We start from the raw sequence: 23,860 nt of genomic DNA on the forward strand, positions 1-23,860 counted from the left end.
CGCATCATGAATCCAAGGTCGGCCGAGGAGACAGCTGTATGCGGGAGTAATGTCCATCACTTGAAATTCGACGTTGAAGATGGTGGGTCCAATTTGGATTGGGAAATTGACTTCTCCCACCACTTCTCTTTTAGAACCGTCGAAAGCTCGAACGATCATGTTGCTTGGGCGCATTTGGATTCCCTTGATTGCCACTTGCTCGAGCGTTCTTTTTGGCATCACATTCAAGGAAGATCCATTATCCACCAAGACTTTAGCGATGTGATACTCCTTGCACTTTACAGAGATGTGCAAGGGCTTGTTGTGATTCGGTCCCTCAGCGGGGATCTCTTCATCGGTGAAAGAGAGGTGATCACTAGCCGTGATGTGACTAACAATCCCCTCAAACTTGTCTTGGGAGATAGTGTGCGACACGTATGCCTCGTTCAAGTATTTCAACAGAGCTTGCCGATGCGGTTCGGAGCTTAGGATCAATGACAACAGAGTAATCTTTGCTGGCGTCTTATGAAGTTGATCCACGATGGAGTACTCGCTCTGTCGGATATATTTTAACAGCTCGTCAGTCTCCTCCTCGGATTCTTTATTTTCCTCGTTTTTTTTTTTCTTTCCCTTTATTCTTGGGAGCTTTTTCATGAAGATCTTCGGGAGTGTAGATCCTGCCACTCCTAGTCATGCCCCCAAGTCCAGCGATGTTAGAGATGTCGCTGTCGGCAGAAGAATGGATGTCATATATCCATGGCACAGCCTTATTTGATTCGTAGGGGAAAGGTCTTGGAGCAGTGATCCTTAACGGTGTCGGACCTTCCCCTTTATTCGTCTTGATTACCAACAACGGAGTTGATGTGCGCTCACTTGGCGCGGTTGTTGGCTTACACTTAATAACAAATGGCGTGCGATCCATTCTGAACATACGCATCGATTAATCCTTTCTTTTTATTAATGTTTATTAATGAATTACTAGGAGGGATGTGTGAAATGCAAACCTAGATCCCTCCATGATCTTTGATAAGAATGCATGATATGAGATGATGACGTTGAATATGCATGCATTGTGTTTATTCAACTAAGCATTATCATGTTTTCGGGATGCTCCTAAGATGATGCATGATATTGCTTGGTTTGGATAAATATCTTTTTTCTTTTTTTTGGGTATTTTGTTTTTTTGTATTTTATGGGTGAAAAGGGAAACTACCTATATGAATGTGATGAGGGTAGATGTTAACACCATGTAATGGAAGATTCTTATTCCTATTTATTCTTATTTTAAAAGGAAATGTTGTATGTTTAAAGAATGCAATGTATGCTCAAACAATGTCACATAAACAATGCACAAACAATTCACTCATCCACGAACAGTCACGAGCGAATCACGAGGTAGGGGTATCTTGCAGAAAAGTGCATATTCAAGGAGGTTCTAACTGTTCTCACCGGTCTGAGGCCCCCAAGGTGCCCCCATTATAGGGACCCAATTCCTCTCGTCGTAAGTCGATGGAAAGTTCCAACGCACTGTCGGACTTGAGTTCATGGTTTTCACCTTGAGTGATGCTTTCCGACAACGGTCTACGGGCACCTATAGACCCATTCGACAACCGGCCGTACTAACATCCACTCCCTATGGCTTTCCACTCATGCCCCCGGGTATAGAGGGAACTGTTGTGTGCAAAGGTTTGTGTGCAGTTTATATTTCAAACAATTGCGAAAATTTAAACATTCAACAGTTATTAAAGCCAATTAGAAAAAACATATTATCATACAAGCGAGGGGTAACGAAGTAATTTTAAACTATTATTTTAGAAATAATCCATCACTAAATGGGACTGACTCTCGAGGCTTCCCCAGTGGAGTCGCCATCTGTCGCCACCCGCCGAAACGGACCTTGGCATTCGCGACGATGGTTGGACTCCTTTTAATTTTTGAAAAGTGGTGGATTGTTAGAACGACTTATTCTCAAACTGAGATCTCATCGAACTAACAATTTTATTAAAATGATTCACCAATCCATGTTAATCCCAAGCGGGACCCTCCATGGGCTAGTGGTTTTCACAAAAGAAGGGTTCTTGGAGTCGCCACCAATGTTTTACTCAAAACATTGGAAAAAGATATAAGGCAATTGATTTTCGCAAATCAACCTTGGCCATTACAACCAGAGTTGGGTAAGGGAGTCGGTTACGTGCGGGGAAGGTGTTAGCACCCCACAACGCCCCTTTCGGGTTCCCTATGACGGATTATTTCATAAATAACAGTGTAAAATTACTAAATTACCCCTATTTATTAGAAACGATTATAAGTGGAATATTTACATGATGAAAATTCTAAATATGCAATGCAACAATCAGAAAGCGGTAAAAGAAGGGATTTGGAAAAGAAACCTTTGAAGCGTGCTTTTATATATTTAAACAGACGTTAGGAGGCTTTTTGGCGCTCCTTCCCACTTACACGCTCGCTCGCTCCTTCCCTAAAGATTAATTTTTACTATGGAAATCAAAAAGATTTCCCTTCGACTAGTTCGAATCCTCAAGCAAAATGCTCAGAACTCAAGAACTTCGTCGGATCGGCTCTCCGAGAGACTTCTAAGGCAGAACACTGCTCAAAAACCCCAGAATACTCAACAAGAGGGTGGAAAAGGTGTGGAAAAGTGTGGATATGTGTGGAATGACGTCCAAATGACGTCCTATATATAGGAGTGAGGCGCAGTACGGCCTCTGACATCAATACGGCCCGTACTGAAGTTTTAAACTACAGTACGGCCGTATTGAATTCAGTACGGCCGTACTGAAGTTCAAAAACTTCAGTACGGCCGTATTGGTTTCAGTACGGCCATATTGTAGTTCAAATTGTTCAGTACGGCCGTACTGAACTTCTAGGAGGCCGTATTGAGCTCCAATCCTCCCACATCCTTATTTTAAGCTACTCTAAGACTTCTAAACCTATGAAGAATCATCCTAGGGTCTTCCAGGGTCTTCCAGGAGTTCTTTCGGCTGACTTTCTTTCGGTCTTCGAGAGTCTTCGAGTCTTATTTCCGACCCGGACAATTTTAGGGGTCTACAATGATGGCCCCATGTAATTCATCTAACATATCATCTAGCCTAGGGATTGGGTGCCTATATTTTATTGTTATGTTATTGATGGCTCTACAATCAGTGCACATCCTCCATTTGCCATCTTTCTTAGGCACCAAGAGAACGGGGACGGCACAAGGGCTAAGGCTCTTTTGAACCCAACCCTTCTTCAACAAGTCATCAACTTGAGCTTCTATCTCCTTGGTTTCTTGAGGGTTAGTCCTATAGGCGGGCCTATTAGGAAGACTAGAACCCGGTATGAGGTCTATTTGATGTTCTATTCCTCGTAAAGGTGGAAGCCCACTTGGGACGTCTTGAGGAAATAGGTCATCAAACTCCTTTAAAAGTTTTTGAACCTCATGAGGTAGAGACTCAAGCTCATGACTAGTGGCAGCAAGTGTCTCTTTGAAATAGAGAAGGTACAAAGGTTGTTCAATCAAAAGTGTATTTTTGATGTCATTTTTAAGGGATAATACACTTTTGTGAACAACTTCCTTAGAGGGGACACTTGCCTCTAAACTTGGTACCTCCTCTTCCCCTTCTTTATTTTTAAGGGAAAGGTCTTTTTTTTCTTTCTTTGGTTTTCTACTTTTTTTTTCTTCTCCCTCTCTTTTGTCCTTCATTTTGAGTTGGTCCTCACACACTTGAGAGGGTGATAGAGGACACAACACAATCCTTTTACCTAAGTGATGAAAACTTATTTTGTTAGTTAGGCCATCATGAATAGTTTTTTTGTCAAATTGCCAAGGCCTTCCAAGTAAAATATGACTAACATCCAATGGCACTATATCACATAAAACTTCATCTTGGTATTTGCCAATGGAGATAGGTATATTTACTTGTTGATTAACTACAATACCTCCCTCTTCATTGATCCATTGTAATTTGTAAGGTTTTGGGTGAGGTATAGTAGTTAAGGCTAGCTTATCCACTAATCTAGTGCTACAACAATTGCAACTAGATCCACTATCCACAATGAGAGAACAAGTGTTTTCTAAAACTTTGCACCTTGTATGAAACAAGTTCTCTCTTTGGGATTGGTCTAGGTTACTAGATTGGTTTCCAAGAAGCCTTCTAACCATTAACAAGTCTCCTTCACAAGGGTAAATTTCTTCCTCGGACTCTAAGTTTTCTTCTTCATCACTTGAAGAAGAAGAAGTAGTTTCATCAAGGCTACTATAGTGGTCTTGGCCCTTTAAAATCATGATTTTCTTTGTTGGGCATTGAGAGGCAATGTGCCCTCGACCAAGGCACTTAAATCACTTGATGTCACTTGTCTTAGTGTCTTTGGAAGATGTCCTTTGAGAGGTTTCTTTTTCTTTTTCTTTAGGAAAAGGATTGGAAGAGGGGCCCTCCTTCTTGAAACTCTTGGAATAAGATAGAGTGGAGTCTTTTCTAAAAGTTTTTCTTTTAAGTTGGTGCTCCACTCTAGAACAAAGTTGAACAAGCTCATTCAAGTCTCTATATGGTAAGAGCTCAACTTTGTCCCTTATTTCAAGGTTAAGACCACTTTGGAATCTTGAGATGGTGGTCCTCTCTTCTTCCCTTATCCCAGCCCTCATCATGAGTAACTCCATAGATTGCCTATATTCTTCCACACTAGATGACCCTTGTTTCAATCTTTGTAGCTTATCCATAAGCTCACGGTCATAGTATGGAGGAATATGCCTCCTTCTCAAGGCACTACGGAGCTCATTCCAATATTGAATTGGAGGCTCATGGTTTATTCTTCTCTCTTTTTCTAAGGAGGTCCACCAATACATGGCATGCCCTTGGAAGCTAAGGGTTGCCAAAGAAACCTTTCTCTCTTCACTCACTCCATGGCAAGAAAATAGTTGTTCTACTTTCATTTCCCAATCCAAATAAGTTTCCACATTGTCTTTGCCATGGAATGGGGGAAGAGGGATGTGGGGTTCCCTATTGGAAGACTCCCTATGTCTATGATGCCTTGGGGGTCTTTGATAGTAATCATCATTGTGATGACTACTAACGAAGATATCACTTGGAGGTTGGGTATGATGCCCTTCCTCCTCATGAACACTTGAATACATATGCCCCTTTCCTCTTGAGGGTTGAGGAGAAGTGACTCTTGGTCTTGAACCACTAGCCTCTCCTCCCACAACTAGCCTAGCAAGCAATCTTTTTATTTCTTCATTATTTCTTTCAAACTCTTTTTCTTTTCTTCTCAATTCTTCCTCTCTTTTTATATTTTCCTCTTCTTTTTTTCTTAGGTACTCTTTCAATTCCCTAAGTTCATCCCTAACACTAGACCTAGTACTACGAGAATTATGACCATGGACACTAGAATGATCACTCATCTTTGATCCAAAAAGGTTTTCACAAAGTTGTTTTCAAAAAGGGTTTGAAATGGTTTTCACAAAGAGTGAGTGATAAAAAGGTTTTCACAAAAAGGGTTTTTCAAGGTGCAAGATAGGTAGGAAAAGGCCTAAGTGTACAAAGTGAACTTTCAAGGGGAGGTGGACTACAAAGAATCACTTAATAAACAAGCCCTATCAAGTAAAAATCACTAAGCCTTTTCTACTTTTCTTACAAAACAATTTGGCACAATAATAAAGTGTGTGTGTGCACGTTACCCCTAGTAGGAAAAGGCCTTCTAAACGTAAATTGGAGCAAAGATAAAAGTCCTAACAATTATACTACCAAAGACTATAAAGCATGCAAAAGAAAAGCACTTAAAACATATTCTAGTCGAGGTCCTAGGCGAAGGTTTTCAAATCACCTTCAACTACACGAACTAAAACCAAATTGAAGAGGTTTAGGAATGGCCAAATTACAAACCAAAGGAAAGAAACCAAGGCCCAAAAACACAAGAGGCCGAAAGCAAAGAAAACAAGTAAAAATTATGAAAAAAAAAACAAAAATTAGGTCTTCAAACTCCTCCACTTGGGTTCCTTCACAAAGAGCAAACTTGTTAGTCCTCTCCAAGTGTTTGATCACTCCTTTTGGTGTGGTGTAAATCCCTCCAAAGGCTAGGTTTGGATTCGGTTCACCCCTCCACTCAAATCCACCAAAGGGTGTGATAGTTTGCTAGAGAAGTTCTTCACCTACAAGTAAAGTGAAACCAACCCAAAGAGCAAGATTCCAAGAAATAAAACTGAAAAAGCACAATTAGGAAGGCTAAACTCAAGGAGAATTGATGGAGACAAAACAAAAGAGGCCAAAGAAAGACAAACTAAAAATTAAGACTCAATCAAAAGAAGGAAGCACACAAAAGATTAAACCTAGAAAGGCACTAGAATAGATTAGTGTTTAAGCTCACTTGATTAAGTCTTTTCGTGATTCAGTCCAGCCAATATTAAGGTCTCAACAATGGTCCAAAAATGTCACAAGTCCAACTCCAAATGCTTAGGTAAAGGGTCCAAGTCCACAAGTCTAGCAACAAGTCCTTTTTGGTCCAATTTTTTTTTGATACTTTTTCTTCTTTTGTTCTATTTTTCACGTCAATTTCTTTTATGCTTCTTGGGTCCAATTTCTTTTCTTTAATGTTCAGCCCATTGTTGCTTAGGTTTTGCACTTGTGGGTGGTGAAAATTAGGTCAAATTTTAGGAGAAGAGATGAAGACAAGTGGCGTGATTTTAGAGGTGTGTAAGGTATCTTTTGAGTGGAAAAAGATTTGTACTATCTAGTACAAGTTGTTTGCACAAAATTTTTCAGCACACCTCTTAGATTCTTTTAGGGTTTCTTTAGGGATAGAAAGATGACCAAATCAAGTGAGAATGCAAGGAGAGTGGGCGGTTATGCATGTGCAAGGAAATGTTTACACATGGAAATCAAAAATCACATAGAACATGCTAGGACTAGGTAGCATGCATGAATGACTCCTAAAAAGAAAGCTATATGTCATGCCCACTATGTAATGCAATATGGCATATTTTGTTCATGTGTTTCATGCAAAGTGTTTGGCACATACATGGAATTTATGTAGACAAAATATAGGAAACAAAAATGACAAAACTTTAGGTGGATTCAAAAATCAAAAAGCCTGTTCATGGCATGTTCATATAAGACTCAACCAAAAATTTAGAAAAGCATGGCAATAACCTAACAATGGAACCTAAAAAAATGGCAAGGAAGGCTCACAAGGAACAACGTGTGAACCCAAAACTATTCGGCCACACAAAGAAACAAGAAGGCAAGAAATGACCAAATAGAAAAAGACAACAAGAAGACAAGAAGGACTAGATTTTACCCTTGATGAACATGGCTCTTGATACCACTTGATGGCTTCCTCCTTCCATGGTTGATGTAGAGTATGAAGGGGAAGACCTTGCCCTTGATCTAGGCTCACCAAAGGGTAGAAAAAAGGTGACTTATGATAGGAAAAGGAAGATAGCGTGAAGTATGTTTAGGGTGGTGGAAGTGTTTTAGGGTGGTGGTGTATGGTTGCTCAAGTTGGCTCACTCCAAGTGTAGGTGGAGGCCACTCTAGGTTTCCTATTCTCCAAGGGTGGAGATAGGAGGAGGTTAGCCGAAACTAACTAGTGACTAAGGATGGATTTTGAGGCACAAAAGGCTCACTCAATATCATATAATCCAAAGTATTTACAAGTGGTGGGGTGTTGGGTATTTATAGGAGGGGAGGCATCTAGGGTTTCATTTGAGATGTGCATGGCCGAAATTCATATGGCTAATGCACTCCAAATGAAATGTAAATAAACCCTAGATGCAACTTGGTGGACAAGGATGGAATCTATGGGTTTAGATTGGCTATATCTAGGTGCATGATAAGACCATGTAACCTTTGCCCTCCACTTGGGCCTAAGCCTTTCTATCACCAAAAAATACATCCAATGCTTCACCAAAAATAGGCGTCACCTCCTAATATGATACCCTAGCCCAAATTAAAAGCCTAATCACCTAAAGCACCCCATAATACAAGGGTAAAATGGGAAATACAAAGAAATAAATCCTATGACTAAAATACCCCAAAATACAAGGGTAAAAATGGAAAATAAAATAAATCCTAAATTAATGAGGCTTAGGAGAGCACTAATACTCTATGATCATGAGGAGAGTGTCCCTTGGTGTGTGAACTCCCTCCTCCTCTTCAACTCTCCTAGCCATGGACCTAGTGATGGGGCCCACATGTGTCTTCAAGGATGGTCCTCCATCAATGTTAGGGCACCCGGCAGGCTACCACGACACAGAATCAATAAAGACTGGCCATCTATGGTATTGCCCATGCCCAAACACTCCCTAGACCAAAGGTCTATCCCCCAGACCAGAGGTCTCGTCTTACCCATTCTACTCAGACCCTGTTTACTATCTTCTGACATTGGTAGCATAAAACAAATACCTCAGTCAGACATTCACAACCATATCAAGTTCTCTCTCACTTTATCCTTTTATTTATCCATCTCGTACTGCCAACTGTCCTTGACAGTACCCACTATCACAATTCTCAATCAATCTCTTGACACCAATGTCTCGGATAGTAAACATAAAGAAAAGAATTCACGTAAAAAGTATCATTTCAAAATTACAAAACTTGTTCTTTTTCTATCAAATATCCTTGGTACAAAATTCATTTCTCAAATATTTATTTTTTCTTGAAATTCTTTTCTTTTCCCCCCAAAAATCTTTTGACTCAAAAATGACATTATGCAATATGCAATATGCAATATGCAGCATTATTAATCTATCACTTCGAAAATTATTCTGAATCAACTCTTGAAATACAATTCAATCAATTTCAATAGAAACGTTCAATCATAAACAATCAACCACTTCAAGATTCAACCTTACAGCACCAAATTTATCAAAAAGTACAATAAAAAATCATATCAACTAACCTAAGGTTCCATGCATCAAAACTTATAAGAAAATTAATATTTATTCTACAACTATATAGACATGAATAAAATTAAACATCTAACCCATACCTATTTCTCCAAGCTTGATAGTTTTCTCCTAATTTTCTTGATTTCTTCTTCTCTTACTTCTTTTTCTTCCTCTTATCTTCTTCCTTTCTTCCCATTTTCTTGAAATTTTAGTTGTTTACTCCTTGTTTTCCTTCTTGGTTGTGGAAAATATGGAGTATTTTTGGGTGTTACTTTGGCAATTGGTTTATGTCTAGTTACTAAGGGTTGTTGGTGAGCTTTTTGGTGTGGTTTCTCCTATTTATACTAGTCTCTACCTCCATTCTCCAATCTTCTAGATTTGTAGATATTTCTTGATATTTTCTAAGATATTTTACTAACATAGTGATTAGGTGTCCATTTTGTAGATATTTATAGGACTTTCTAGAATTTACTTGAATTATTTAAGTATCTTAATGATTAAGTTTCCAATTTATTTAATAATTTGGTGATGAGATGTTCACTTTCTAAAATTTTGTAGAGTTATTTAGTTATCTTAATGATTAAGTTTTCAATTCATTTTAATCACATGGTAATTGTGTGTCCCTTTTTTTTGTAGAAATTTATAGAACATCCTAGAATTTTGTAGAATTATTTAAATATCTTAATGGTTAAGCATCTAATCCATTCTAGATTTCTATTATGTAAAATTTTATAGAACTTTTTTGAGTTATTTGAATATCTTAATAGTTAAGCTTCCAACCCATTTAATCATTTGGTAATTAGATATCTACTTTGAAGAGTTTTGTAGAACTTTCTAGAACATTGTAGAATTATTATAATATCTTACAAATTAATTATAATTTTGAGGAACTAATATCATAATTAGAATCTTGACCATCAAAAATATAAACTTTTGTCTCTTGATCCTATCCTAATTATGTTAATTAATATTAATTAAATAAATTAAGATTTGCTTATGTGTCATAATTTCATTGGTTGAGACTTGTATTTTAATTTCAACTAACTATACATTTTTATTAATTATTCCAAGCATACTATATCGATGATAAAATTATTATATCCTTTTGAGCATTTTTCCATAATTTTCTAGCTTAAGGTTTTAGCAGAATAATTTTTTCTTGTTAAATCCTTAGAGAATTTATATAAATTTTAATTTAGAGATTTTCTCTCTTAACTATATTTATTCTTAATCTACACTCAATAAATTATTATTTAAGTTATAGATTATTTAAATTTTCTTAAATTGTGTTTCTCATATTTTACAGCGTTCTCTCAACGCTGCCCGAGAAATAGTCAAATCAGATAATAAAATACATGTTATTGAATTAGAAAATCTGGTTAAATAATGCTACATAAATTTCATTCACAGTAACTTACGTAATATTTAATATATATAATAATTTGCAGAAACTTATAGATAAATAGTTACAAAATTTAGGATGTTACAAACACTGAGTCAAAAATGATTTTTAGAAAATATTTTGATATAAAACCTACATTTCATTAACATATTGCATATTTTAAATTGATAGCTTTTATAAATTAATAATCTTGTTGTGTGTTTATTAATAAATTGCTTAAAGTTCTTTATGTGGTTGTATGAATTTTGTTTGACATGAAAAAAAATTAAATGTATAACCCCATAAATATTTGAAATCCAGATGCTACTAATTTCTTGAAGCAGGAAAATAGGAATTAGAGTTAGACGTCAGATGCAAAATTCAAAGCTTAGGATGTGGAGTTATTTTGATAAGTTATAATGGATATATTAGAAATATTTTGTAATGTTTAGTAATTTTGGATTAAAACCTTTGTAAGAGTTCTATTATATAATAGAACTTTATTTAGAATAATTGTGTATTTTAGTATCTTATCTATTCATAATTATAGAAAAACTTATTAACCTTATTAATGATGCATGTCTACCATCTGAAGAGTGTGTTTGTTCTTTGCTAACACAAAAGTTTAATGCCTTTTAATCAAGTATAGGTCTCGGTCTTAAACTAATAAAACTGCTGCCAAGATATTTTCACAAAACAAGAGGTGTTCACATGCATCATTCACCTAGTGCTTCTCAATTTTGTAGTATTTTTTTAGATCAAATTTTAGGCATTATTTTCTTTTTTTTTCTCATGCATTTGAAACACATACACCTCTGTTTTGCTTTGTTTTAAGGCTTTAAAAATCTTAAAAGTTTCAGCCACACAAAACAGTTCAAGGAAACCTAATAGGAAAAGTTTGTTTAACAATTTTCTTGACAAACGTTTTTTTAACAAGACATAATAGAAACCTAACTCTATGAAATTTGCTAGAACTAATAGCAAATTATAAACTCAAACATGTAAAACAAAAGCACATATAGGTAAGGTTCAAATTTAATAAGAAAAATGACGCACCAAACAATGATTCTCAAACAACACAAAAATTAGGTCCAACAAGCTAGTCTAGGAATTTTCAACATACAAATAACTACTCATGACTTTCTAGGACAAAAAAAAGTGATTCAAAAACAAATCTAATGCAGTATGAATGTGGTCCAATCACAGACACATGTTAAAGAATGGAGACTCAAGAAAACATCAAAAACACACAAGCAAGGAACCTAGGCGCACCAAAACAAATTGATTCAAGAATTAGGAACAAGAAAAAATATGAATCAATTATTTCTCATGTGACAAATAGGATCCATCAATATATGAACAAAAATTAGATCCATACAGCAAACACAAATGTAGACATAGAAAAAGGAAGAGAAGACAACATGGATTCAAGTAGAACAAGTTAGAGACATAAAACCTCAAGAGCACCAAAACTCTAGATACCAAAAATGATAGAACAAGATGAAGACCGGTTGATAAATCTTCATAGCTCCACCTTGAATGATCTTTGCACCTTGAGGTTGACACGGTTTTGAGCTTGAATTCACCTTGAAGTAACTCCAATGGTGAAGGAAGCTTGAAGGAGGTTCGGCCACTTCAATGGAGGATGAAGAAGCTTGAGGAACCAAGGCAAAGGTTGAAGAACCTTTGAGAGAAACCTTAGAGAGAGAGTTCCCTGCGGTTTTTAGGACTCTTGAGTGAGACAGAAATCTGATTTCTATTTCTCAAAATGTTCAAAAGTGATTACAAGACTAGAAATTACAAATATATAGAGGTAGGTAGCTTAAGGAGCAAACTAACCTTAACCATGGTTCACTAGGAACCATGGTAAGGTTAGTTGACCTTCTAGGGAAAAGCTTGTAGCACAAGCTTCTCAACCCTAAGTGAAGAACAAATTTCGGCCAAGGAGAGGGAAACTAGGCTGCGCGGATTTGGCTCTCATTTGCTCCATGATTTATTTTCAAAAATGTTTGGTTTGGTCTAGTTAGGTCCATCCAAAAATGATGAAACCTAGCTAGATCAAACCGATTATGAGCAAAATGAGTCCAATATGTAAAATTTTGCCTAGGCCCAATTCTGGCCTATTTGCTATTCATACCCTCAAACATTGCTAAATGCCACCCCTTTTTCCCTACTGAAAAAATAGAAAATGAGTGTATCAACAAAGGAGGTTAAATGGAGTTAAACTCTCCAAGTAACCTACCCTAAAATCAATATACAATCACTAATAAAAGCAAGTAAAGTGCCTCACAAATTCAAAGGCAAAAATAAGCATATACAAAAAGACTATTATATGTACAAACATATGAAAAGGTCTTTAAGATCATCTCATTCCTCTTGGTTCTTTTAAGATATCACCTCTTGGATTCCTTGGCCTTGGCCATAGTCTATCACTCTTTGGACTAGCCTTTTAGTTGGTGCCGAAAGGGGGAGAGAGTATATAATTTTTGAATTTATTTTAATTTATTTTTGAATTGAATTTCTAAATTTGTCTTTAAATTTTAGTATATTTTTTGAATTCTTGGATTACTCTGACTTTTCTGGATTTTTGAATTACTCTGACTTCTTTTTTGTTGTAATCTTTAAATCTATCTACCATTTACATTATTATGCCTTGCATTATTTTTCATCTAGATTGGTATTTTGCACAATCTGTAAGCATGCCAAAAACTACACATGCTTCACACATGATTGATACAATAACATGCTTTCGTAATTGCTTGAATATACATTAGGACATGCATGTTTTCAAGGGGGAGTTTCCCTACATAAATGGTTGCATTCATCTAAAGTATCGTCTATATAACATGTATATTAAATGCAATTTTTAGGAACGTTTATAAGCGTAGGTATATTTGTATGAGAATAACCATGTGTAGTCTCGTAAGTCTATATATCTTGCTAAGTTTGTCTGATTATAGATTTCAAAGACTTACTCTTTACAACAAATTGCTTTTTTCTCAAAAAGCCACGTCTTAGGTACTAAAAAGCTTACTACGTCTGAAATAGAAAATAGCTCTTGCTTAAACATAGTCTATTTCTAAGTTGAAGAAATTATCTTTCTCAAAAGTTTTCTTAATGGTAAAACAAGCTATATTCAAAAATGTGTTCGTCACCATCAAAAAAAGGGAGATTTTTAAGTCAAAAAACAATCCCTCATACCTTATGAAGTTTTAATGATAAAAAGCACTATATTTTTAATAAGAAAACACACCATAAAAGTTGTTGTTTTTGACTGAGTAAGACGAAGTAGCATCTATAAGATGAAGCTAATCAGACAAAGCATGCAAACCTTTTCTAACGATCATTATTTATCATGACTGACAAGTTTAAATGTTCAAATGAATGTTTTATACCTTAATAGATCGAAAGTTGTTGTCTTGGAACTCACATTCTATTAAACGTGTATAAAAACTTTAAGAGTAACAGAACAAAGCACAAAAATCCTAGATTTCACAGAAAATGCATTAAAAAAGGACTGTATTCTTGCATGCATGCTAACTTTGCTTCTTGTTGTTCCCACTTTGCTACTTTGCTTTGATAAGTAACTTGATTTATCAAAGATAAGGAGTATGTTTAGGTGAAAGACATTAATTGAAGCATTTAATACACCAAAGGGTACTTTCTCTCTCTAAAGATTAGACAAAGGAGTAAGATGAAGTAGTTCTATGAATCAGACTCAAGAAGCTACAATGTTCATCTCTTTTAAAGTTGTTGTATAAGAGACCCCAAAACTCTGAAGAAGATAAAGAAGCACATATAGAGAACAAAAGTGTAAATATAGAAAAAATGATTTGCACTAATCTCTTAGAAAATCTTCTTCAATAGTTTTTTGTATTGTAATAATTTGTTGTAATCACATCTAAAAGAGATAACAACTGCAACTTTGTAATACTTTCATAACCATTATTATAAGGTAGAGCTTGAAAAGGTTTGACTGTAAAAGAATACTTGGGATTGAGCTTGGAAAGGTTTGTCTGAAAAAGAATACTTAGATTTGAACTTAGAGAAACTTGTTTGTAAAAGAATATTTAAGTAGTGGCTTGAAGAGGCAAGTCAAAGAACACTTGTTTGAGTCAAAAGTGGCTTGGTAAAAGAATACTTGTAACTTTGCTAAAAATTAGTTGAACTCAATATGGTTGGATTGAGAACTAGACTTAGCCTCGGTGGTTGAGGTGAACCAGTATAAAAATATTGTGTTTTATTAATTACTCTTATTGACCTTTCGTTTGTTGCAGATACTAATTCACAAAAACTTGAAAATGTGCGAGTTTTTTTTTTTATATACATTATTCAATCTCCTTTTAGTGTCTATCTTTTTTCTACAATTATTATACTTATTCATATTAGTTCAACAAATAAGTTTCATAAAGAAGAATAAAATCAAGAAAGTTGTTATAACACGCAAAAATCTTTCAAGATGGAACATGTATTAAAGTGGTTGCAAGCATTCATATTTCATGTGATATGATTAGTGCCAAGTTTGAAGATATTATATGTGCACATGTTCGTCTACTTGAAGATATCCAATAAAATAGTATGAATTACAATTGAAATCAAAACTTAAAATATTGAACAAAAATATCATGGAAAAATGTTAGAAATCAAGAATTTTTCAAATATCATAATAGAATATTTTAAAGTATATAGTTTTTTATCTATAAGTTTGATTAAAATTCGCTGAGAAAATAACTTACTACTAAATGATACTTTTTTAATTTAGTTATAATTTATTTTTGTTTCTAATCAAGAGTTTATTAATTGTTGTATTTAAACACTTATTGTAACACTTAAAGTATGCAATATAAGATCATAAATCAAATATATGAGATCAATTTTACTCTCTTCTTTGTTTGTTTCCTCCAAAATTTGTTATAGAGCTTTCAATAACTATTTGAGAGTCAACTAATCTTATATTCAATGTTCAAAAAAATTCACTTCTCGAAAACTAATTTCTATTTCATAATAGACGAGTTACTCATCAATATCTTATCTGACATGCAAACAAATGAAATGTTGTTTGAAAAAGTAGTGAGGCTTTAGAAAAAATTAATAATTGATATGACCCAAGATGATTTTGAAGAGAAAAAATTAAGAATAAATGCATGAAGAATTTTAAGTTGTTGAAACTTGTGATAGTGAAATATTCTAATCTCAAATCTCTAATCAAATACAATCTATTGATACAACTAGGTTATGATTTAAAAGAAATGTTAGAAGACACACTCAATCACACTGTATTATTAGTTAAATTTATTATAATTTTTAAAAAATAAACATTAGCAACACACTTTTCTTAATACTCTTATGAGTTGGAACTTATAAAAATTATAAAATATGAAGAGAGAAACATTAAATAAGATATGAAGCCCATCAAAATTAATTTCAATAAATTTTAACTAATTAAAAAGTGTTTAAAAGAATATATTGCTTTCATTTGAAATTATGTATAAAATTCGTTATAAATTTTACCAGCAACAATAGTGCAATGAAAGTAATTGAAATATTCAATTGTTAGCCTGGCCATCAAGAAACTCTGATGTACAACCACCACCTACCACTGGAATTTTGCAAAAGATACAAAATTCCTAGGCAAGAAAAGCACCCAAAATTTATATGGCAAACCTATCCATTTGCATCTCTATTCATACCGCTCATATGTTAATACCAATAATTTTACATTTACAGAAGAAAACTACTGAAAGCCACACATTTTTACAAGCCTCTACCAATGCACCACAATCGACCACGGCTTGGGGTGGCACTTGCAGAGCTGGCTTTGGCCTCAGTAGATGAGAGTCCTGTATCAGAATTACTACCACAACTAGAATCACAATTTTGTGCATCTGCCTCGTTCATCTTATCAATTAATGAGTGCCTGATACGTGAACCAACCACCCAAGCTTCAGGAGGATTTATCCCAGGTGAGCAACTTGTTGTAGAAATAGGTGAATTGGGATTGCTTAAAGCATCCTCTTGCAATATATCTCCTATTCTAGACAGTATGCTGAAGGCTAAACTTCCAAGAACTCTAGAGTATGCTTCCAAAATGGCATGCCCAATATCCTACAAAAGTAGATAGAAAGAAATTAATATTACCTCCACATGTTTGCCACAAATTTGACACCTTGATTAAGGAAAAACTTTGTTGTAGACAACTTAGATACCTGTCCTTTTCTTTTCTATTTATCTAACTTATTTTTAGGTTTAATTGCACTTTTTGTCTTTTAAATTTTACAATTTTGTGAACTTTACCACCTGACTTTTGAAATTACACATTTTTGTTACCTAATTTTAAAACTTTTGCACATTTTATCATTTTATTAAATAGTCATATGTCTTTATTAGTTAACAGTTGATATAATATATTATGTTATGCCAATAAATAAATAAATAAATAAATATATATATATATATATATATATATATATCATAGTAACAATTAATGTGTCACGTCACGATTAATTATCAATGTTAGACAGTCAAACAACAAAATAAAAAAATGTAGAAATTTTGAAAGTTGAAAGAGAAAATGTACAATTACAAAAATTCGGTGAGAAAAGTTCACAAAATCATAAAATTTGATGACAAAAAATGCAATTACACCTTATTTTTAAGTAGACATGAGTTAATTTAACATGAAGTTTCCATTTTGTAGGGGGAAGAAGAAAATATTAGTGTCGTAAATGAAGTAGGTAAAACAAAAACATTAACAAAAGTTTCCCATTCAGAATGACAATGAAATATATCAATCACCATGAAACTCACCTTGCCATATTGAACTTTTGCAGCATCCAGAAACGTTTGAGGAAGGTTTGGATATCTGGTTTTAAGTAGATTGAAAAGTGTTTCTGCTCGGTCCAGCAAAAGTTCCATCTTATCCACACCTGACATAGGGTCCTTCATGAAAGACCATGAGGTTCGAACTGGCGATTTGTCACTATTTTCTTGTATAATTCTCTCTTTCCATGAAAATATAACAGCTTCCAATCTATTAATTGTCTCTAGGGCAGTATGTTCAGATTCCAAATTGAGAGCTTTAAGCATTTCTTCTTCAGAGCTCGATCCAGCCATCAGAACCTTGTGTAGTTCCTCTCCAAGGCTTGTCTTTCCGGACTGAAACATAGAAACAAACTTAGATAACAAACAATGCAATGAAAATCAAGATACATTAAAATATAACAACCTAGCATTATTATTGTTATATGTCTTTATTACAAAAACAATCTTCATGATTTGGGATATCTCAAGCAGTCAACATGTAGTTTTCTTGTGCATGAAAATCAAGCCAACATTACAGGTCAATTTGAGATATGCATCATACTACACACCTTAAACCCTACTCTACTATCAAGGTCTTTGTGTTATTTTGTTGTTCAAAGGGGATTCGCACGTGTTTCCATATTGATATGATATTTTTTACTTTGAACTTACAACCTCATGTATATATTTTGGTTATTATTTAAAAGACCTTGTATTTATAGAGATTATGCATGTATTTAAAAACTCATGTTAATTCTCTTATTTTAATGATTTGGAACTCTGTTTGTATCTAATAGTTTCAACGCAAATTATCCCATTTTGCTGCTATCTTCTTGCTTCCTGAATACTAACCATCAATGATGGAGAGAAGTTTGGTTGAGGCTAAAGGCATATAAATTAAAACCCTCAAAATCGATTACCTTCAGAAGTGCATCTTTAATTATCATCGGGACGGGCATTTCAAGCAACATGTTATCATTGATAGCTTTGGCAGCCTTGAATATTTGGTGCACTACCCTTCCCTGATGAAGCAACCTCTTTCTTTCAATATCAGAAAGCCCAGTTCTTGGTACTCGAGGTGATGGAAGCCACCATCTTTTGCTTTGTCTTCCACCTGTGGTCCTCCCTTCTGACCTGCTTCCTTCCTCTGCATACCAAAACTCAGTATGCACCATTGAGTCTAGTGTTTCCTGTCAACCAGAACACCATAAAGATGTATCAGTCTAATAAGTAAAAGAACGTTTCAAGGTTTCAAGGCATGTTTAGATAAACTTCTGCAGAAACACTTCTAAGAGAGAAAAATAGATAGTAAAAATGAAATAAGCTTTTTATAAACTAAAATTAACTTATACATAAGCTAATTTGTTGAAACTCTCTCATATTAGCTTCTCTAAAATTTTATATTAGCTTCTCTAAAATTTTATTTTTAACTTATGCATAAACTAATTTTAATTTATAAAGAAGTTTATTTCGATTTTCTTTCTATTTTTTTCTCCTAAAAGTACTTCTTGATAAGTTTCTTCAAACATGCCTTAAATGAGAATGAAGAGATGACCTACAATAAGCATTGAGTCCAACTTCTGAAGTGCTGGAAGATTCATTTGGATGTCTGCACGAGCTTTTGGGGTCATTATCTGTTCAAAGATAGTTGCTACATTATTTTACTGCAATGTTATACATCTGAAAATATTCCACCCTTTCCTTTTCAGTTCAAATGAAATATACCTCAAAGATGCCACCGTTGGCACCATTTTGCTTAGCAGGAACTAACTCAACCATATAGTTGGTAGGAGACAACAACCAACCCATTTCTCGTTTCCATTTGCTCTTCCTCTCTTCAGATAGAGGTTCCAATTTCCACAACTCACCAAAAACTGTCACTGCATATAGGATTTAAAAGAATTTGGCTCACCATAAAGTACATGTACTTATCAATGCAATGAAACCAAAACATAGAATAAAAATGCACTTAGAGCCAACCTGCAAGGTTTGTGATGGCAGTAGATAGTGCTAAAGCTGTACTGAGGCCTTTAGCTCCTCCTGTAATATCACCACCTAACAACAGCTTTGCAAACTTTTCTCTCATGGCTTCTACTTCTGAACATGGGAGTTCATAAGCAGGCTTCTCTTTAACATAAAAATGTTGAGGACTTTCTGAGAGTTCCCACTCTTCCAATCCTCGTTCATCTCTTTTCATGGTCAAACACTTTGAAGAGAATGATCCAAAACCATCTTTACTGGATGAACAGCTGGAGTCATCATCATTGAATGAATCAGTTATACATCCATCTCCTCTACTCGTTCTGCTTTCATCTCCATAAGATTGATTATCCGGAATGCAATTCTCAAGGCCATTAAATGTCATAACCCCTGAAACATTATAAGTTCATATGATTTTCTTTGGTTAAATTTAGCTGTATAGCCAAAATCCAAATCCTCAAGAACGAAATGAATATCTAACTCTAAATGTCAAAAATGTATGAATATATTATCATTGATGTTGGAAAAACAAAGCAATGTAAAGCTGCAACTAAAGTACTATAGGAAGATGGCAACAGTTGACACACCCAAAAAAGTGACACAAATACGTAGGATCTTCAGTACTATAGAGTTTTTCTATTACTCTCATTCTTGCATGATTACTATATGAGATTTCAACACTTCTTCACGGATATTCTGATGAATTTTATAAACGTTTCACCACTACAAGGTCAAACATCTCTGCTGGTTAGTGGTCTTCTTAACAAATCAATGTACCCATTGCAACATTGACTAGAATATATGTCATCCTTGTCGGTGTTGAACAATTTGTTTGCATCTCTGATATTTAAACTATATCTGTTTGTCTGATAAACCGATTGTTAATAAACCGGTGAATTGTTTAGACAAAAGAGTCTATGACATTGTTATTACGATGTACTTCCATAAACCTGTGCCAGATAACACACCAACTGCACCTCTCAGATTCACACCAGAGAGAAGGGCATAACAATCGGTCAAATTTGTCCACATTGTTGATGTAGCACATGTACTCACATGCATCTGTACATCAGCAATTTTTTTTTTTTTTTTAACTCTGCATTCACCTTGTATTTAGGGTAATAGTGTGTTGGAGATGTTACTCAAGTCAATAACTGATTATTACTATATAACCCAAATATAAGCATTATAATTCTAAACAAATTCCAATTCTGACCAAATTAGACTTGGAAAGTTAGAATTACAAATCCTATATTACGTGTTAAACATTTTAAAATGATAAAAATATTATTGTTCTTGGAGTTTTATTGGGTAGCCTGATTTCTAGGCTATTGAAAATCTTCTGTTGTGTGGGAGAAAATTGAGTACATGAATCACCCAAACTGAACAATTTCATGTGAGACAAAAAATACCGAATGGAAAACAGAAGCTCCCAATGATATGACAGACTGGGACACGACAACCGCTTCCAATTCAAATGGGAACAAATAAAAACAATAATAACATTAAGGACAAGAGATGAGTAAAACCCAAAGAAGAAAAGAGAGTCCCCACACATGGATCTCAAACAAATAGAAAGAAAATAGTTCAAAATTTTGTTTTTCATTTTTTGCTAAATTAATGTTTCTATCATGAAAAGGCATTCTTTCATTTTTATAGATGGTTCATTTAATAAGTTTATACCACATTTTTACGAAATTATAAAACTAAAAATAAAGTGTTGTTTCTACAATTGTTAATAAAAAAGTATTAACTATACATAAGGCAAATAAAAACATTATTTTCCAACACCAAAATAGTTAAACGGAGAGAAAATGAAAACTTCGTTTTCCCTCTTTTTGTTAAACATATTCCCGAAGCATGACTTCCCAACCCAGATGGACGAGTGCGATGGTTTTTTTCCTCCCACAAAAGTAAGTAATAATTTTAGTGTTGTTTAATGAGTCTTAAAAATTATGAGAATTTTATTTTAGAAACTGAGTTGGAAATAAAATGAAAAAGATTGTGTTCTTTATATATGTAGCAACAATTAGCAAGCTATAGTTAGGTTCTAAAATTCTACTAATATACGATATTTTTTTCCCAATATTATATATATATATATATATAATTTGACTCTTTAAGACTAACCCATTTATCAAACAAGAAATTTCAATAGAATGGCACTGGCAATACCATTTTCTTTTTTGCTTTAAAAAAAAAAAAAGAGTAAAAAGAGCTTATTTCATGAAGCATGCAAGTATTTTTTGTACAAGCAGGAAAAAGAGAAAACCCGTGAAGAAAAAAAAATTATACACGAGAAAAAAAAAAAAGAAGAAAACCCATAAAAAGAAAATAGATTTTTTTTTAAGATTATTTATATTATAATGAGTCTAGCTGTAGGACAAGTATTAATATCAATATCGCTCTAAATAGGGAAATACCAAACCCAGTGAAATATCGCTGAAAATATTCATATTTTAATTATAAGTAACCGATGAAAAACGGCAAATTTCAAATTCAAATCTGTCCTTCATTTATTTAGACTTGATATACTAATATAAAAACAAAAGCACAGATGTCAGACACTCAGTGGAAAGTCGAAAGATCTACATTTGGTTAATGGTATTGGTGTACTCTCAAGTCTCAACATATTTATCATTTTCACCCTCGGTGGACCCTTCTTTTTAAAGTAAAATTACTAATTTCTAATTACTAATAAAGACCAGCAAATGAAACTATTCACATTCAATCACCACGTAACCACACTTGATTTGATTGTTGGGTTGAAACTCAAAGTATGATTATATATATATATATATATATATATATATATATATATATATATATATATATATATATATATATATCAGTGTTTTAAAGTTTAGCTTTAACTAATTTGATTCAAATGAGAGTTTTAGTGTCAAAAGATGAAATTCGAACATTAATCAAACGAGTTAATCCTGAATTTAAGACATTAATTACTTTTTATTAATCGAAAGTATGATGGATTATATATGATATAATTCAATTGATTTTAAGGATAATTAATTAAGCCTTTTAAAAATACGCAATTTTCAACTTGGAGAATTTTTGAACTTAATAACTGAGCAGCTCTTTCATAGTTAATAGTTAATTAATAATATTTTGGGGATAACTGATTTTAACTCTCCTGCATTTTTTTCTTCTTCCGTTTTGCTTTGTTATATCGTTTGTAACAAAAACAAAATCAATAAAAAAAATATGTTCTTTGAAATTAAAAAAAAAACATTATTCCAAAAAAATCATACTAATTCAAATTTAAAAATTAAAAGACTAAAACAAACCCATTAAAATCATCAAAATATTTTTTTTATAGAAACAAAAACATATTTTAGTGAATAACATAATAATGAAGTAATGCTTTTATTACAGACACAAGAGTGAAATTGGGAGTAAGGACTTACTGTTTGGCTCATCAAAATCAACACTGATTTTGGTTTCCTTTGTGCAACAAGCGAGTCTTTTTCTCATTACCGACATCCTTTTCTCTCTGTCGCCTCAACACTTTGATAATGCTTTGAATTCAGCCTTCACTAAAAGCCTCACTGTTGTTTCAAAAACTATCACACTGTCCACCAACAATATCCAAAAGTTAATTTTCTCCTCCATAAAACAAAATACTCAAAATAAGGTTACAAAACGCGATTATACCCCCACCTCTAACTTAATATATGCTATACATTACTTGTGTAAAAAAAATAAAAATTGGTGACTCCATAAATTATTTTTGAAAATAATAAATAATAAAAATTATATGATAGAAAGGAGTTATTAACAAACGATTACTTATAAACAAAGTGATTACTTATGATGTGAGAAAAATTTAGAGAATATCTATGCAAATGAATTAAAAATGATTAAAAAAGGTAAAATAGTCTAAAAAGTATGTACATAAAAAAATATTTATAATCTTTGTATTATAGGTATAGAATATAGATACATCTACTCATAGATTATTATTATTAGAAAAAGGAAAATTAAATAAAGCTACATGTGAAGACCTACCTCGAACGAACATGAATGGTATGTGAAACAAAGGTTGAAGTTGGATATGTTTCATTATAAACACGACCTAGAGTCATTAAATTCAGATGAAAATTTAAAAAATACAAAAAGGTACACTGTTTGATAAAAAGTAGGACTCATGGTAACTTTTTGAAGCTATGGTCAAAAAAGCTTTAGAAAGCAAGGGAAGGGTCCGATGCAGCAGCATGTGCAACGCAGATTCGACCTTTTCATTCCCTCATTTTCTCCTATAATAATTACTTTTGCATGAAACTTCTTTTTTTTTTTTTTTTCACAAACGTTTCCAACTACGAAACTCCAACCGAAAAAAACAACGTGCGACATAACAAACAAAAACGACATATTTTGCGGAACCGAAACGCAGCGTACAATGAAAGGAGTTGGAATGGCTTAAGTTGGTGAAGGCAAAGAGTGGAAGTACCTGAGCTAGTGAAACGCTGGATCTTGCGTACGAAAGAGCATTGTGATTTGTTTTTTTGTTGAGTTCAAGTTGAAAGCTTCAGTGGCATTTCGAACATGTTAAATTTGTCAGCGGAAACAGAGAAGAGAAGAGAAGAATGAGTAATGGTGTGTGGGTGAGTGCATTTAATAAACGCAAGCGAGTGATGGAAGAGAAGAGAAGAGAAGAGACACGGCGCATTGGGTAACGTAGAGAAGAGCGTCTTCGCTGAATCTGGGCCGTTCGATTAGCGGGTCCCGGTGCCTGATGACGCTCTGGTTTGCGCCAACGGTTGCGATAGTGGGGCGCAGGGTTTTATGGTGGGCCCGGGGTATAGGGCCTAGGGCCCAAT

At 33.9% G+C, this 23,860-nt stretch overlaps 1 protein-coding gene across 3 annotated transcripts; it reads right to left on the reverse strand.

Moving 5' to 3' along the window:
- Window positions 1-15,891: 15,891 nt before the first annotated feature.
- On the reverse strand, window positions 15,892-23,649 carry LOC109793215 (rop guanine nucleotide exchange factor 14). 3 transcript variants are annotated; one of them, XM_020352680.3, is made up of 8 exons: window positions 23,491-23,649; window positions 22,448-22,611; window positions 19,023-19,412; window positions 18,768-18,922; window positions 18,602-18,676; window positions 17,963-18,232; window positions 17,049-17,396; window positions 15,892-16,346 (listed from the first exon to the last, which is right to left on the reverse strand). In XM_020352680.3, the coding sequence occupies exons 2-8, from the start codon at window positions 22,521-22,523 to the stop codon at window positions 15,996-15,998; spliced, it is 1,665 nt and encodes a 554-aa protein (XP_020208269.1). In that variant the 5' UTR covers window positions 22,524-22,611; window positions 23,491-23,649; the 3' UTR covers window positions 15,892-15,995. The 3 variants fall into 3 exon arrangements, with proteins under 3 accessions (XP_020208269.1, XP_082931359.1, XP_020208270.1); XM_083075233.1 differs by lacking the exon at window positions 23,491-23,649 and adding an exon at window positions 23,049-23,165; XM_020352681.3 differs by lacking the exons at window positions 22,448-22,611; window positions 23,491-23,649 and adding an exon at window positions 19,610-19,975.
- Window positions 23,650-23,860: the final 211 nt, after the last annotated feature.

This window comes from Cajanus cajan, chromosome 5 (genome assembly GCF_000230855.2).
Source record: "Cajanus cajan strain Asha chromosome 5, NIPB_CcT2T_4, whole genome shotgun sequence".
Taxonomy (NCBI): domain Eukaryota; kingdom Viridiplantae; phylum Streptophyta; class Magnoliopsida; order Fabales; family Fabaceae; genus Cajanus; species Cajanus cajan.

Coding starts and splice junctions, on each gene's coding strand:
- LOC109793215 (XM_020352680.3), bottom strand. CDS start 22,523: ATGTCGGTAATGAGAAAAAGACTCGCTTGTTGCACAAAGGAAACCAAA. Junction 17,397..17,962: donor TTAAAGATGCACTTCTGAAG/GTAATCGATTTT, acceptor TCTATGTTTCAG/TCCGGAAAGACAAGCCTTGG. Junction 16,347..17,048: donor CAAAAGTTCAATATGGCAAG/GTGAGTTTCATG, acceptor CTACTTTTGTAG/GATATTGGGCATGCCATTTT.